This window comes from Neltuma alba, unplaced genomic scaffold (genome assembly GCF_004799145.2).
Source record: "Neltuma alba isolate B1F8T4 unplaced genomic scaffold, ASM479914v2 tig00000625_pilon, whole genome shotgun sequence".
Classification (NCBI taxonomy): Eukaryota; Viridiplantae; Streptophyta; class Magnoliopsida; order Fabales; family Fabaceae; genus Neltuma; species Neltuma alba.
The window spans coordinates 15858-34031 of record NW_021632121.1 but is presented as its reverse complement, the minus strand read 5'-3'; the positions used below and the strand labels follow the sequence as shown (position 1 = coordinate 34031).

The 18174-nt window shown below is 33.2% G+C and overlaps 1 protein-coding gene across 1 annotated transcript; it reads right to left on the bottom strand.

Moving 5' to 3' along the window:
• Positions 1-1833: 1833 nt before the first annotated feature.
• Positions 1834-3158, bottom strand: LOC114742285 (cytosolic sulfotransferase 12-like). The gene has a single exon (XM_028930560.1). The coding sequence runs from the start codon at positions 3101-3103 to the stop codon at positions 2048-2050; it is 1056 nt and encodes a 351-aa protein (XP_028786393.1). The 5' UTR covers positions 3104-3158; the 3' UTR covers positions 1834-2047.
• Between the last annotated feature and the right edge of the window lie 15016 nt (positions 3159-18174).

Sequence of the window (18174 nt, the reverse complement as noted above, 5' to 3'; positions counted from 1 at the left end):
AGAAAGAAGAGTAGAAGGATGTTCACAAGGCTCACCTTGATTTCCGTCCTTGCCTGTACCAATTGCCTCCTCCGATTCCCTTTCCCCTTCTCGATCTCTCTCGAACTCTCTCAGCTCTCTCTCTGATTTCACTTCGAGCAACAGAGGAAAAATGCAAAGAAGGTGGTGGGCAGATTAAATGGATGAGAGATGTGAGATGACCATTACGCCCTTTCCTCTTCATTTTCCTTCAATTCGATCCTTTTCTATGTCTCTAAGAAAATAAAATGTTTCCGAAAATTAATCATTAAATTTTATATGAATTCTCTCCCTCCAATAGCTTCTTTAACCCATAAAATAATTTCTCTAAAAATCTTGGGTAAAAAATTAATCCCTAACTATTTTTCTTGAATTTCTAAAGAAAATAGGTCCTAAATTCCTGAAATTAACTTTATAATTATTTAGACTCTATTTAAACCGTTTTAATCTCTATAATTTCTCTAAATTTCCCTCTCAATCATGCTTTACTTAAATCTATAAAATTTGAGATATTACACAATTGCCCGTTACACAACCCAAAGAAACATGTGTATATATATATATAGTGTGCTATTACTATACTCACAGTACTAACTATCGTTTGATGCAATAATTTACGCTACTTTTTTTCGTGCAAACCTCCAGTTACTGTGCAACTTCAACTAGCGGAGTAGGATTTATTTTTTTTCCTTCTCCTTTCGCCTTTTTTTCTTTCAACCCTGAATTCTTTCTGTCAACGGTAGTATTGGAAATTAACTTAATCATCTCAAGATGTCGTTCTAGTGGCAGGTAGATTGGTAGGTACATACATATGGGGTAATGCATGCAATAATAATGCGCATTTTATATCAAAATTTGTATATTATATCAGAAAGACGACACATTTTGACAAGATTCCTTGAGCCCCACTGGCAAGCCACTTGCTTTCAACATGACAGCCGCTTAAGATGCTCCTTTCCTCTCGTACTAAACCCCTGAGTTGTCTTGTAGCTAGACAGATCAGCGTTCTCTTCACTTGATATTATTATATACTACGTGCGTTACTTAATTAATATAAGAGTTACTAGAAAATCTAATTTACTATTAGATATAAGACCCCAATCTATTTTATCTCTTATATTTATTTATTTATTTTTAAATATCTCATATAGTAGTTGTGCATGTTAAATATTTCACAATAAGGTGATTCCAATACATGTGACTAATAAGAGTATTCTAGGATTAGCAGTACCAATTTATTATAGATAATTAACCTAATAAATTTTTTTTCATCTTTACAAATTAGTTATCTAATTTTTATGTTAAAGACTAAAGGTAGTATTATCCCAAGAACCTTAGGAGTCAGGACTTGTTGCAAGCTGAAACCCTCCAACAATTTCCTTTTCTCTCAAACATAGGCAATCTAGCTCACTATCTTCAGTTCTTCACTTCATCATCTGGCTGTTTGATTTCTTTATAACTATGGCGGCAGAAAAATGGGAATCAGAATTGGATTGGTTTGAAGTTTAGCTCTACCAATACCAAGGTTTCTGGAACTAAAGGAGGCTAATTCAAGCAATCCTCTAACACATCTTACTATTATACATACACTAAAATATTAGAGACATTTTCGGAACTGCTTTTGTCCAATACAAACCCTTAAGGATCAAAAACTTCAAAACACAAAATTTATTCTCAGGTTACTATTTATTTTTGGGTCCATATTTATTGATACTTATCCTTTTTCTTAACAGTTCGACAAGTTATAAGAAACCTTCCATAAGAGCAAATTGAACATGACCAGTCAGCGAAGAATTCAGAGCTAAATAACACGTATGATGCAAAAATCCATTATACGTTATGTATAAACCAAAAAAAAAAAAAAAGCCATCATACATTATAACACACAATAAGAGTCTTTCCATAGAGAAGAAACCCAAATATCAAAATATTAAGAAAAGCTGGACACTGTAACGTAGAAAGTTTTACTCGAACCTTGTCTTTGGTAGACGAGATCATATGGTGAATGGCCCACGTAACACTCATGGATCTAAAATTTGAAGCCATGTTTGCCCAGCTTCTCCTGACTGATAAGGTTAAGACGCTCAATCATGTCAGATGTAAGGAAATTCTTCGAATCTCCAACTTCTCCACGTCTAAAGTAAGTTTTAGTCTCTATTCCGGCCCACACTTTTCCGTTCTTGTTGACTTCCAAATTGCTCAAATTCTCAAAACTGCAAAGCTTCAATATATTTTCCACAAAGTTGTTGTTCTCTTCATCCTCAGAGAAACCAGACCCTATAAACTCTGCTAGGTCCTTCAAAACCTTAAATGGCTCACCCTTCAACTCCTCAAACCTCAAAAACATTGTCTTCTCTGGCCTCTCTAAGCTCTCCTTGTAGTATCCCAAAATATGATCCCAAAATGGCCCAAAACCTATCTTCCCCTGACAAAATTTATCGAACGAATCCTCAATCCCAATCAACCCTCGACTTTCTGGTCTTAACTTGTTCGCAAAGTGCCACATCGACACAAATTGGTCCTTCGGGTTTCTACATAAATATACAATCTTACACCTTGCTTGCTTCACAGACTCTGGTAGTAAATCATACGGCAGATGGGTTGCAAAGAGCCTTGGTGATGGGAAAGAGCTCAAGTCAGGCATGGTGGTTTGTAAGTACAAGACAGTCTCTAAGAAGGGTACAAGATCATGAGGATTAGTAGTGAGGAGAGGGTGAAGGTGGCATGTTTGGGTCGGGTCTAATTGTGGGTTCGGATCGTGGGTCTTGCGGTTGAGAATGGTGAAAACAAGGGCTTTGAGCCATGTGGTACCGGCTTTTGGTGAAGTTACAAGGATGATGTCGGAGTCATGAGCTTGAAAGTACTTTTGACAATTTAGGGTTCCTTGCAGTTGGTTTGTGGTGAGCCAGAAACCATCGTATTGATGGATCCATTTGTTAATCCAACCCGATTCAGTGGGCAACATAGCAATAAGGTCCTTGCACTCTGGGGATAGGTCATCATCTTCGTGGAGGTACTTGGGATGAACAAGAAGATGAGAGGGTTGAGACTTTTCTGCTGCCATGGTTATGTTATGTAGTTGCATATAGATGAAGGAAATGGCAGAAACCGAGGCATTTATCACTCTAGAGCGACTATAATTAATAAGGAGAGGTTTAATTCCAATGGAAAAAAAAAACCGAACCAGCCGGTTCAACCAGAAAATCGGTGAACCGGCCCCATTCCGGTCTGGTTTGAAGAATGAACCAGCTTCGAATCAAACTGGAATGAACCGTAAAAAACCAAAAAAAAAAAAGGCAAAACCATTGGGTTGGGTGGGTTACCGGTTTTCTTTTCCTCCCCTTCTTCTTCTTTCACTACAAAAAAAAAAAATGCTTTTAGCAACGGAATTTTTTATTTAGCGACGAAATTTGTTCCGTCGCTAATTCGTCACTAATTCTTGACAGAAATTTCCATCGCAAATTAGCGACGGAAAAATTCTGTCGCTAACCCGAATTTTTAAAAAATAAAATAAAATGCCACGTGGCTCCTCTACCAATTACCACGTCATCACTGTCGCTGCCACCTCATCTCTGCCTGCAACGTGTGCACCATGTGTTGCCACCACATAATTCCCTCCTCAAAGTGACTTCTCCATGTCTTGAACCTAGGACCTCCTCTGTCCGCGTGTGCGGCTTACCAATTGAGCTGCAATGAACCTGTTGACTTATTATGTAAAATTAAATATATATATATAATATTATTTTACACAAACAATTATATATACATATATTATTAAAAACTAAAAATATACTATATGATAATTTTAATCATAACTATTTTAATGAAAAAATAATTTTTAAATATTTGTTTTACTATTTTTTATAATGTTTTATTTTTTTTTAAAATATTTTTAATATAATTTTAATTTCTAACGACACTAATTTTGAATTTTAAATCATAAATAATTTTTTTATAAATATTTTTTAAATTTATTTTTTTAATTAACATTGATAAGATATACAATTTAATTATATATGTATTATATTACATTACATTATATTATCTATATGTGTTTTATATCTTTGAAGAAAATCATTTACAATTAGTCAAAAAATCTTGTTATTCAAAAAATAACTACTATAATAAAATATAATAAATTATTCTATATAAAAAATTAAATGATTTGAATAGATTATGATAAACAGTATTCTCCTACTTGTATATATATCCAATGTAATTTATTTTCTTAAAATTCTTTGTATATACTATTTGTTTTTGTATTGAAGACTAAAATCAATCTATATCATGGGTATTAATTATATCGTGATTAAATTTTATTGTTTAATGATTGAAATTCAAAATTCACTTCAATATTAGTTTGCATTCATATAAATTTATTTTTTGGTTTTGAATTTCTATCATATATTATATATTTCAATATATTTTACATATAATAAAATTATTTTTTTCTTAAATCAGTTTGTATAAGAAAGTCATTAATATTCTTATTATATTTTTTAATTATTATTAATAATCAAGAGGAATTTATTTTAACAAAATATAAACAAGTTTTCTAAGAAATTGTCTTTCTATTTTCAGTATATACATAATGATGACATGAATGATGACGATATCTTCATTAACACTAACTCCACAAATATATCAATTTATTTTATAATTAAAAATGTTTTTAAATCATATATTCTTAATTGTTATTATATAAATTTTGTAAGATTATAATTTAAAATAACAAAATTTAAAATTAGTGACGGATTAGTGACGGAATTGCGACGAAATAGAATTAGCAACAAAATTAGTGATAAAAACTTTTGTGACAAGCAATTTAGTGACGGAATTAGCGACAGAAATTTCTGACGAAAAAAATTCTGTCGCTAAATATTTATGGACGGATCAGATTAGTGACAGAATTTAGTGACGAATATAAATTCCGTCGCTAATCCGTAGCTAATATTAGTGACGGAAAAATTCCGTCGCTAATCCGTCGAAACAATTAGCGATGGAATTTCCGTCGCAATTCCGTCAGAAATTAGTGACGGAATTTGTTTCCCAATTAGCGACAGAATCTCTCTCTCACGTGAATTTCCGTCACAAATTCTGTCACCAATTAGCTGTTTTTTTGTAGTGTTTACTTTTACTGTCTCACCGTTCACTAGAAAGGACATGAACATGGTTGAGAGAAGTGGTAGAAGCAAAAAAATCATGGAAAGAAAGATCCATTTGGAAGCCTCTTGTGTGCCGTCCCAAACCTGTGCTTGTGGAAGAATGGAAGGCAAGGAGGAGGATAAATAGCAGAGTATAATGGATGTGCAAAAAAAAAAAAAACAAGGTCACTGTTTATCTTCTCTGTCCGAGAAAGAAAGAAAAATAAAGAAGGAGGAATGACTTTCAGGGTTTAAATGAGAAAGAGAAGAACCAAAATGCTTCAACTTTCAAGAAGTACCCGGCCGCTCAAGAGGAGAGAGGAAGGAAAAGCCAAAAAAGTCACCTTGTGTCACGTGAGAGAGAGAAGGAAGAAATAAAGTGTAAACTATAAAATAATAAAGAAAAGAGAATTGTATTGGGCCATGTGCGGAAATCAGGTAAAAAAAGATGGAGCAAAAAAGGAAATGAAAATAAGAATAAAAATTATATACATAAATATTTTGTAATTAAATTAAATTATTTTAATTATTACTGGTTTAACCCGTTTAAATCTGATGTAACCTATTGACCTTTAACCCACTATCTTGACTGGTTTAGTGTCCGGTCCAGTTTTATATTTTTTTTTAATTCAAAATCACGGGCCATCTCTATGTCACTCTATGAACATGGCGGGGCCAAGACTAGGAGGTGATCTGACAGTTGGTGAATGTTTGTGGGTCACATAGAAAAGAAATATTTTATTGAAGTATTTTATCATTTAGTGATTCAAAAGTTCGTCTTTTTTCTTCTGATTCAAAGGCGTGGAGCGTGGACCACATGCCTTTTGTTTTATTTTTCAAAAGTTTGTCTTTTTTCTTCTGATTCAAAGGCGTGGAGTGTGGACCACATGCCTTTTGTTTTATTTTCTTACTTTGCTTTTTTCTTAATTATCTTATTATAATAATTTCTTTAGATTTTGAAATGAAAATTGGGATTTTTAGGCTTAATTCCTACTACAATGGAAAAATTTCTCAAAAGGAAAAAGCAATATCAGAATAACAATTTTCTAAAGCAGCTCATGAATGTAGAGATAAAACATTGGAGCCATCTGTCAAAAAGGAAAGTCATGCCCGTTTGATGCAATGGAAGAGTTTTTATGAAACTAGAAGTGAAATTAGAAGTGAAAATAGGATTAAATGTTTGTTTGGTATGCCCATGGAAGTGGGATATTATTTTTAATTGATATGTCTATTTATAATGTGAAAGGACCTATATGCCCTTTGACTAAAAAAATCCACCACCATCTCACACAGCACACACTACAAAAAAATAGACTTTAGGCGACGACTTTCGGCGGCGACAAAAAAAGTCGCCGCTGAAAGTCCACTTTCGGCGGCGACACCAAAAGTCGCCGCTGAAACCAAGACTTTCAGCGGCGACAAAAGTGTCGCCGCCGAAAGTGGACTTTCAGCGGCGACTTTTCTAGTCGCCGCTGAAAGTTCGCCATTGAAACCAAGACTTTCAGCGGCGACAAAAGTGTCACCGCTGAAAGTGGACTTTTAGCGGCGACTTTTTTTGTCGCCGCCAAAAGTGGACTTTCAGCGGCGACTTTTTTTGTCGCCGCTGAAAGTATAATATAATAATATATATTTTATTTTACAATATTAATAAACAAATTGCCGAAAATGGACCTTCAGCGGCGACTTTTTTTGTCGCCGCCGAAAGTGGACCTTCAGCGGCGACTTTTTTTGTCGCCGCTGAAAGTATAATATAATAATATATATTTTATTTTACAATATTACTAAACAAATTTCCGAAAATGGACCTTCAGCGCGACTTTTTTTGTCGCCGCCGAAAGTTCGCCATTGAAACCAAGACTTTCAGCGGCGACAAAAGTGTCGCCGCTGAAAGTGGACTTTTAGCGGCGACTTTTTTTGTCGCCGCCGAAAGTGGACTTTCAGCGGCGACTTTTTTTGTCGCCGCTGAAAGTATAATATAATAATATATATTTTATTTTACAATATTAATAAACAAATTGCCGAAAATGGACCTTCAGCGGCGACTTTTTTTGTCGCCGCCGAAAGTGGACCTTCAGCGGCGACTTTTTTTGTCGCCGCCAAAAGTGGACTTTCAGTGGCGACTTTTTTTGTCGCCGCTGAAAGTATAATATAATAATATATATTTTATTTACAATATTACTAAACAAATTTCCGAAAATGGACCTTCAGCGGCGACTTTTTTTGTCGCCGCCGAAAGTGGACCTTCAGCGGCGACTTTTTTTGTCGCCGCTGAAAGTATAATATAATAATATATATTTTATTTTACAATATTAATAAACAAATTCAATCTGGCTCAGCGGCAAGAAGGTTGGACACGAAGGGAGGCGGTCACGAGTTCGAACCTGGAAGAAGACACATTTAAGGTGAAAATATTTAGACGAGACGTGGCGAAGAGGAGTGACGTGGCAATGACGTGGAGGTGGCTAGTGATGATGTGGCGGTCGGCGGTGATGACGTGGCCGCCGATGGCGATGACGTGGAGGTCGACGGTGCTGACGTGGCGGCCGGAGATGATGACGTGGCACCGGCGGTGATGACGTGGCATTGGTAAAGCCAATTCTTCTTAGGCATTACTTTCAGCGGCGACAAAAAAGTCGCCGCAGAAAACACTTTCGGCGGCGACAAATGTCGCCGCCGAAAAGCCTTTCAACGGCGACAAGAGTGTCGCCGCCGAAAGTGTTTTCGGCGGCGACATTTGTCGCTGCTGAAACTTCTAAAAGTCGCCGCTGAAAGTATCTTTTAACGACGACCTTTTTAGTCGCCACTGAAAGTTTTCAGCCACAGCTGCTACGGCAACGACTTTTCAGCGGCGACTTGTCGCCGCAAAAAACTTTCGGCGGCGACTTTTGTACTTTCAGCGGCGACTTTTGTCGCCGCTGAAAGTCAATTTTTTTGTAGTGACACCACCACATTCCGCCCACCAAGGGGGGGAAAAAAGGAACAGCCATAATCCTCCATTTTTGCACAAATATCAGCCATCTACGCTCAATAATTACCCAAACAAACGGGAAAAAAAGATTGAGATGCAAGCAGACCGAAACAAGAAGAGAAATAGTGGTATTATTGAGATCTAAAATGCATCAACCAGATCTACAGGTAAGGTAGCAGATGGGAAAATAATAGAACTAGAAAGATATTATTCAGATCGAAAAGCAAAGGTAGAGGAAGATAGATAAGTTGATGGCAACAATCCAGATCTGGAATGAATCAACTGGATTTGAAAAAGCTTTCTAAGCTAGCTACACCGGGCTTTTGTGGTTTATAGCCATGCTTATAACTGCAAGGCACGAGTTCGAGAGCTGGGCATCCACAAAAAAAAAGGCTATCTATAGTAAGCTTGGTTTGATAAGGCCAAGAATTTCTAGTTATCATCCAAATGATAGAGATGATGAAATGAGAAGATACAATTTGCAAAAGGGCCCTTGTGAACAAGAAGAGATTATAATTGTCTACAAACACAATTGGAAATACCTTTCGTACATTTCACTTAACTGGTATTCAAAATATGGCAATTGATTAGTATACAGTCAAAAGGAAATTGTTTCTTATCGAGTAAGATGGCATAAGTTTCATCTGACAGTGCATTTTTTAAATTCGGAAGAATCAGTAAGCTTTCTATAAAGTTTGTGGAGTCCAAGAAGCATATTGTATATCTTGTGACAACAATATAATGCTTTTAGAGAAAGAAATTTTTGATAGTATTGAAAATGAAAAATACCAAAATATGAAAACTCGTACGAAAACTCAGCAATGCTGTTATCAAAGAGAAGCTGAGAAAACATGGCTTGAACTTAATTTTGGTTCTATGCGATCTATCCTTGAACACATTCCATCTACTCAGAATGACAAGGTTCAAGAGTTCTTTTTTTATATTATTTTTTGGTATACTCAAAGTATCCTCAAACTAGTTTGGGCTCAAGACTAATTTTTGTCAGGTCAGAAATGTTAAGATTAAAGCTCTCCTAATAAATGCATTTTCTGGGTTTCGAACTTGCCTTCTCTTCCTTATGAGGTAAGACCGCTTACTATCTCAACCAATAGCTTGTAAGTTTTTTAATTATTATTTTATATTGCCGTATTAATTATGACTGTTCTCAAAACAATATAATGGTATTCTGCAGGGTGCGTGCATTATTCGGAATAAAAATTATTAGGCAATGCATATATTAGAAGAACCAGCCCGAGATTATGATCAACCGATCAGTGGAAATGGTATCAACTGAAGAAAGAAAAGTGAGTCGCGCGAAGTGTATGGATATAAATATAACATTCCCCAAGTGATGTGAATGAGAAGTGGATAATAAGGAACTGAACAAATGTGGAAGTGAAAAATTGCTAAAAGACTGTTGAAGGAATTGGTAGATTACTAAATGCAGAAATATATGTTATTTCTCATGCCAACCTGCAACAGATGAGTTATCATTTCATCAATATATCTGTTTCCTATATCACTACGCTACATCAATATACTATATATATCTCCGGTCCTTAGCATAAAACTTAATTTGATATTTAATTTGATCTTAAATATAAGACCCCAATCTACTTTATTTCTCATATTTATCCATTTTTTCCAAGGTAATCCTTGTAATAGTTGTATTTATATATGTAAAAGTCTTGTCAAATAATAGTTTTAACTACTATACATGATTAACAAGGGTATTTTAGAAAAGAAAGCACCAATTTATTATAAATGACTAACTTAATTAATTTTCTTAATCTACTTAAGTTAGTCAACTAGCTTTTATGCTAAAGACCAGAGGTAGTATATATATGTATGTATAATATGTACGAAATATTAAATATAAATAAGAAATGCGTACCAGGGCGGATCCATGTCCCGATTCGGGTTATTTCTTAGGAGCTCTATGAGTTGATTTACCAATGCTCACACAGAGTTTAGACTATTAGAGCCTAAACTTGAGTGGCACAGCAGAGCACCACACAAGAGAGAATATTAGAGAGAGAGAGAGGAGAGAGTAGGAAAACTCAACTATTAAGGTGAGTTGAACTAATGGATGAGGCCTCTATTTATAGCTTTGGCTAGGGGTATTTTGGAAAGGAAAAATATCCACTAAGTCTATTAGTTTGAATTTGAATTCGAATATTCGAATATTCAAATATCTCTTAACTAATAAGATTATGAATTTGAATTTAAATCCAGAATCAACCTTAATTAATTCTCTATATATATTTTTAATATATATTTAATCTATACAATATAAATTGATTTAACTTATATCGTAAGTTCTTAACTGATTGGATTTGAATCAAGATATTTGACCGAGTCAAAATATCATAATCTTGCTTGGATATTTGATTGGAATATTCTCTTAATATCCAGTCAAATAGTCTAGGGCTTATGTATCATCTTATGAAGCTTTTCTTCAATGTTGTTATGTGGGGCCTAGCCTTGTTCTTGCCTGCCCATGTATGTCTCTTTGAAACTAAATTGCTGCAATCACAGATGGTGTGAAAGTGGAAGAGTTTGGACCACTTATGAAGTCTCAAGTTCAGGTTTGTATAACCGCAGAAAACGTCACTGAGTATTATCATAATTAGATCTGATAATGCTTGAATTTGATCCATTAGTACTGAATATCACATACCTATATCAAAAGAAATTGAACTCAAAAACTGGTAGTACTCTTTTGTTTGTGTACAAAAAGAACTGAGTAGTAAAACTAATTCACATAAATTAAAAAAAATTAGTTACATTATTTATTTGTAAAAATATATATTGGTTTACTTAGAATACTATTTGTTTTGATTATTTACATCGAACAAGTGTGTGTAAATCTATGAGGATAGTTTGGAATAAAATAATAAATATGGAAGACAAATTACTAATACGGGAAAAAAAAGACTTTTTACATTGGAGTAGTTGTACTATTAACCAATTTCTTGCATTTTGAACAAATTTTTCTTAAATTTATACATTCTTCGATGGGCCTGTGCATATTTTGGATATAATACGCTAATCAAATCAGGAAAATGTGCAGTATATTTTTGGTTGCAAGACATTACATAATTGTGCATATCGTGTTCATGTTTCTAGTTAGTTTAAAATGTTACTGATGTGATTCCTTTGTAGCACTATTCTAATATGTGTATCAACATTATCTACTGAATTAACCTTGTAATAGGAAGAACTTGGAATTGAGAAGAGGCCATAAGGGAACCAATTTCAGTAAAGAGAAGGAGAACAGAAGATTACCTATAGGCAGTGTCCCTGCATTAAATTAATAAAGTAGAAAATATAATAAAGGTTAAGGTAAAAATTTGTTCAAAAGGTTTTCATTAAGGAACATTGGATATCCAAATTTTTTTTTAGGAGCAAATTTGTTTTAAAAGTTTAAAATCTTAGCAATATTACCCCGTGCCATTAAAAATGTTATTTTAACAATCAACGTTAGTTTTTTCTATGGTGGGGAGCAATATTGCTAATATTTTAAACTTTTTGAGTCAATTTACTTTTAAAAAAAAAAACTTTTGAACACCCAGAGCTCCTAAATGAAAACTTCTGGGACAAATTTACACCATAATCTTATAATAAATACTTGACACCTCAAGTTAAAATCTCATTGGAAATATAATAATAAATATTTTTCATTTCTGTCAAGGGTGGTGTGGGAAAATAACTTAATCATCTCAAAATGTCATCCTTGTGGCTGATAGATAGATTGCTACATGTGATGTGGGGTAATGGAGGCAATAATACAGGGCATTTTAGATCAGACTTTACATTAAATTAGGGGCAATGCCTTTTGATGGTTGCCAGCAATATAATTGTTTAACCACCATAATGCAATCTTGGTTCCTTCCCCTAACCAATGGTCATCAAGATATCATGATTTTGAAAAGAAGATTAAAAAAAAAATCTCGTCTCAATAATTGTGACCCAAGTCAAAAAACATAAAAGTTGAAAAAAGTGTTTTGTTTTCTTACAGCTTTATTCTCTTGTTCACTGAGAACTACCATTTCTTGGCACATTGTACGTGGGAGCAGCCTCTATCTTCTACCTTTCCCCTACTCTAGAAGAGGTGTCGAATCTTATAAACCCCATAATATTTGTGAAACTCCTCTAATATGAGACTCATAATGTACAATGTACCTTCCAAGAGTCGACATCCTCAGTGGTTCCACTCTACGACACTTCACTCCATTTCTCCTCCTGTTAGAACCCTCTATAGGTAGTCCTCTCTAATTAGTGATAATTATTACTTGTATAATTAAATAGGTGCATATTTTGAAATATATTTAGTAAAATCTATGGATAATTTATATCTATTTAATTATCCCTTATTGATTTTCTTTCTTAAATCAATTATAGGATAAAGAGAAGATTTTTCACAAAATCTATTCATATATATCTTTCTTTTCTGAGAAGATATTAAAATTATGAGAGGGAAAACTAACGCAAAGGAAAAAAAAATAAAAGAAAGGAAGCAGCAATAGCAAATATAATATATATATATATATATATATATATAAAAGATAGATGCAAAGGCGTGAAGTCTATGGATTAAAGGAGCAAATCAATTATGATATTGATTCCAGTGCTTAATATAAGAGTTAGTTGACCAACTTGAGTAGATTAAAAAAATTAGTTGAGCTAGTTATTTCTAATAAATATGTGTTGTCTTTTCTAAAATATCCTTGTTAATCAAGTGTACTCACCAGAACTACCATTATTATAAGAACTATCTTGAGAAAAAAAGGATAAATATGAGAAACAAAATAGATTAAGATCTTACATTTAGGACAAAAATAAAAATCAAATGAACTCTTATATTAAGAATTAGAGATAGTATAATATGCTGGATAGAAAGAGAGATCTAGAGAGAGAGAGACTGGAAGCTCCAGCGCATGGCACAATGAAAAAAAATATAAATAGGGAGAGATCATGACAGCAGGAACGGACTGGAGATAGAGAACAAGAAGTGGCCCTCTAGGTTGCCTTCAATATTGAATTTTTTATCTTTATTTTTAATTCTTTTTAACCAATCAATCATAATCCAGCTTGCTTAATTTAATTAAAAATAGGAATTTTAATGCCTAAATTATACTTTGTTTGATTCTATGTGAGAACGATACTCTATACTCACTCTTTGTTATTTCATTGACACATGCACTTATGTTATTTACAATTTGTGTGCATCAGTTGGCCAACTCTCAATGAAAACACTAATATGATGAGCATAAACCTAAAAAGAGAGCCTAATACCAAAAGATTAGCATATTAGGAGAAAAAACTTCTTTAGCATATCAACCTGATAACACCTATTAAACTCCTTAGTGTCAGGGTCCATTGACCCCCCGTGAGTTCGGTATATGTGCTTTCCAGGATTGTGTATAGACGCGTTAAAGGCTTTTATTATAAAAACTCTCTCTCATGGCTCGAGTAGTTAGAGATAGCTATATTAGTTGTGCTGACAACCAACGTTAAAAAAAGGCATCACGTAATTAAATATTGAAGAATTCATCATCAAGAAGATATGAATCTTCAACGACAAATCATTTAGCCTAACATTATGTCAAATTACAAATAAAAAATAATAAGGAAAATAAAAATGTTAGGAAACAGATGATCCAATACATGAAAACAATTATTAATGGATAAAGACAATGATTAGTGGTGACTGCTTCTAGTTGGTAACAGCTGTGAATAATTAAGAAGAGGATCTAGAGTTTTTTAAATTTTCTATGTTTAGGCTTCTTTACCGCACTAAAATCAGTCTCAATCGGATTTCTCATGTTTTAATTTAGAATAACCAAACACACAATTGAATTAACAAACATAAAATGATAAAAACCATCATCCACTAATCCATAATCAAGTTATAATGATCCGAACTAAGGGAATTTAGCTATATATATATATATATTAAACATTCTCATGAACGAAGTACAGAGCAAACCATTCACAAAAATGATATAAAAAAGAGAGAGGAAATTAGTAATGGGTGCCAATTTTTCCATGTTTGCCACTGACTTCCACATCTCCAAAGCAATCCTTCTCCATTTGAGCCTCCAAACCACCCTCAAGTTCCAGAATTAGTAATGTGAAAACTCTCGACTTATATGGAAGAAAAATCTCAAAATTTATTTCCCCCCATAACTGTTGTGGCACCCTTAACTCTAATGTCATAGTATCCGAAAGCCTGACATGACTTGACTTTGAACTCCATGAACTCTACTTCCGTAGCTACTAGGCATCTTAGATCAAACTTCGTATATTCTAATACATCATAAAATGGAATTCATGTAAGCACAAGTTGTCTTTGTAGCGGTTGTGGCTAAAAAATTTCAGTCACGACGAAAAAAATCGTCACTAAAAGACATTTTTAACGACGACTTTTATAAGTTTTGACAGAGATGTTTGTTGTCACTAAAAGTGATATTGAAGAAAAAATAGGTCTCACTGCCAGCCGCCACATCATCATCAAGTAGCTGCCATGTCATTGCCACATCACCACTCTCGTGTCACGTCATTGTCACATTGCCACCTCGTCGTCCCATTATTGCTCAAATATTTCTGGCTTAAATGCACTTTCTTCAAGGTTTGAACTCATGACCACCTCTTTTTGTATTTAGTCTTTTTGATTGTTGAGCTAGATTGAATTTATTAATTATTACATATTATTAAATTATACTTTCAGCAGCGGCAACTTTCATCATTGAAAGTCTATGCTTCAAGGGTGACTAGTTATAGTCATCATTGAAAGTATGTCTTTCAGCAGTGACAGCCTTTGTTGCTACAAGTTGTCACTGAAAGAGACTTTCAGCAATAACTTTTTGAAAGTCACTACTACAAAAAATACATATAATGACGCAAATTAACGGTGGTTATAAAGAAAAACGTCATGAAAAAAAAAGTGGTGGCATTTTTGAAATTAATCTGAGTGATGATTCACTTTTCATAGCGGTTATTAAGATATTAATAGCGGTTATACTTTACAACTCCCAGGTAAAGATCTTTCCATGGCTGTTATCTTAATAACCACTGTGGAAAGTTTTAAATTTAACCTTGTTGCGCGTTTTCGTTTTCATAGTTTCAAAGTTTCATAGCTACGGAGCACTGTGGTCCCCCTTTGTCCCACCACCCAAACTAAATTTCTGGCAAATTCTCACTATTTTTCACCGTGTTTGGTCCTCCATTCACCGCGTCGTTGCTTTCAACCATCTTTTGCTGTTCATACTCGCCTCTCTCATGTTTTACTCGTCTCTCACTGAGTGAGTTTCCTCTTCATTCATTCTTTTCCTTTTTTTTTGTGTCTTGGATGTTTTGATGATAGAAATATGTTATATACCAAATGGGTTGGTTGGTTTTACATTTTAGATATTTTGCATTGTTTATTTTGAATATCTTATGTGCTTGAGGGGTTGGTTGGTGACATTTGGAGTTAGAAAACTGTAATTACTTCCTATACATAGCATTAGAAACATGTTTAAATGTTCAAAGTTGACTACTTCTTAAGTTTGTAATTTTTTTAATAATTTTTTGATATTTTATCTCAAATTTTTGCCAAATTTTTATATAAAACTTTGAGAATTTACCAATAAATAATCTGTTAAGTATTTTGGCTATTTTTTTTTATGTTATAAACTTTGATTGATGATAAAGTGTTGTTTAAAATTTCATAGCAAATGGTTCTCATTTTGGATTTAGAAGTTTTAGCTTTAAGAGAGTGTCTTTTATGTTTGGAGAGTTGGTTGGTGATATTTGGAATTAGAAAATTGCAATTACTTCCTATACACGACATTAGAAATATGATTAAATCTTCAAAGTTGATTAGTTGTTAAATTTGTAATTTTTAAATAATTTTTTGACATTTTATTTGAATTTCTGTCAATGTTTTTGTAATAAACTTTGAGAATTTACCAATAGATAATCTGTTAAATGTTTTGACCTTTTTTTTGTTGTTGTTATGAACTTTGATTGATGATAAAGTGTTGTTTAAAATTTTATGACAAATGGATATCATTTGTGTTCCCTTTTTGGATTCAGAAGTTTTAGCTTTAAGAATATTTATTCATTGAATTGGTTTGAAATTGTTGCTTTTGTTTTGCTAGTTATAGTTGTTCAAATTTATCTTCTATTTTGTTTCTTATATTATTGGTTAGTTGATTAATTGATTTGTCCATTGTTTAAATAATTTGAGTTTCGTTATATTAAGTGTTAGTCAATTTTGTAATTAAGTGTTAGTCAATTTTAATTTATTGACTAACACTTATTATTTGAATATTTGAATTAAGCAGTTAGAATTGAGTTTGATAGTGTTAGTGGCAGCTTCACCCAAGAAAGGGGTGAATTGGGTGATATATAAAAATTTAACTAAATAAATTAATTTAAAAGATAAAACAGTGGAGATGAGTTTGGAAGATTTCACCGAAGAATGAAGACACAGAGTTTATATTGGTTCGATCTCAACCACTCGACCTACATCCAGTTCTCAGAGTGTCTCTGAGATTTCAACTAAATCCCCAAGATTGAACAGGCTCTTGGTGCCTCAGTATAGTAATTGAGTCCCTGAATCACTCCCCCTTACTACTTGTAAGGTTACAATCTCCTCAAGAGTCCACACTCTTGAGTTACTCTCAAAATTCAATAAAGAGATATAACAAACTCTCTCACAGAGTATATAAGTAATAAACACTAAAGTTTAGTAAAACAGAGTATTGAATGCAATAGTAGATTTTAGCAAATGGTAGTTTGTGTATTCAATTCCTCATTTAATACTCTTCGTGCCTTTCATAGTTGGAGTATTTTAGTTATCTGTTAGACTAAAGAGCTTCTAGCCATTGAAAGATAACTTGCATGTGTTCAGCAATTACAACGGTTGTTTGCCATTAATGTTTCTGACAGAGTAGGTTAAGGCTATAAATAACCGTTGTGTTTTGTAATTTGCAGAAGTCTCTTAGCACAAGTAATCTTCTTCTTCAAGCAAATAGAAATGCGTAACAGAAGAAGTGATGATTCTTGACATTGAAACATCAATTGTTAAGCATAGTATCATTCATCAGATATTCAATAAGAAAGATGAATTTACTTGATCGAAGCCTTGATCGATAACTCTTTGATCGATCATATTATCAATTAATTTCAAGAGAAGTAGACTTAACTGATGCATGCATTTGTCGAGTTAATTACAGATCATTCAATGATAGAGTAAGTGATCGATAAATGGTGAAATATAACTAAAGTGATTTTATAAATGCAAATACTTCTAAGTTTAGTACAAACTTATTTTCTCCAAATTTGTATGCCTTTGTATCTTTTCAAAAGAGAATTATATGATTAAAGAAGGCTGAGAAAAGCTTGAAGATAAAATGAAAACATGTTTTATGAAAGATCATTGTGAAGAACTGTATTGATGCATTGATTGATCAGATGATCAAAAATTGCTTAATCAAACAATTCATCAATAAATTCAAGTATAGAGTAAAACAACTTTCAAGCTCAAAGATTTGACACTTGATCGATAAAGGTTTGATCAAACAAGTGATCGAAAACATAGTTCAAGTAGACTTTGATAGTTATGCACAAAGATAAGTTTATGATCGATTAAATGATCGATTAATAATTAATCGATTAAGTGATCAATTAATGACTGTGAAAAGCTTGTTTTAGAAAATACCAGAGTAAGTCTTTGATCGAATAAGTGATAGGAAAAATTCTTGAGTAAATGATGCAGAAGGATGTGATGATGATCGATCAGTTGCTCGATAAAAGGATGATCGATTACATGATCGATCATTGATTGTGTAAACTTTGTTTTGAAATCAAAAGAGAACAATTTGATGGAACACATTATCGATTAACTAGGAATGATTTGACCAATAATGTTCAAACAAGTTATCGATAAACTAATAATCGATAAAGTGATGGATAATATATAAATTATTTAACACAGTTATTAAGTCAAGAAAACTTCACTAGTTATCAGAGTCATTATCAATTACCTCTTTA

Excerpts from the sequence above, each read along its gene's own strand:
- LOC114742285 (XM_028930560.1), bottom strand. The coding sequence starts at position 3,103 with ATGCAACTACATAACATAACCATGGCAGCAGAAAAGTCTCAACCCTCT.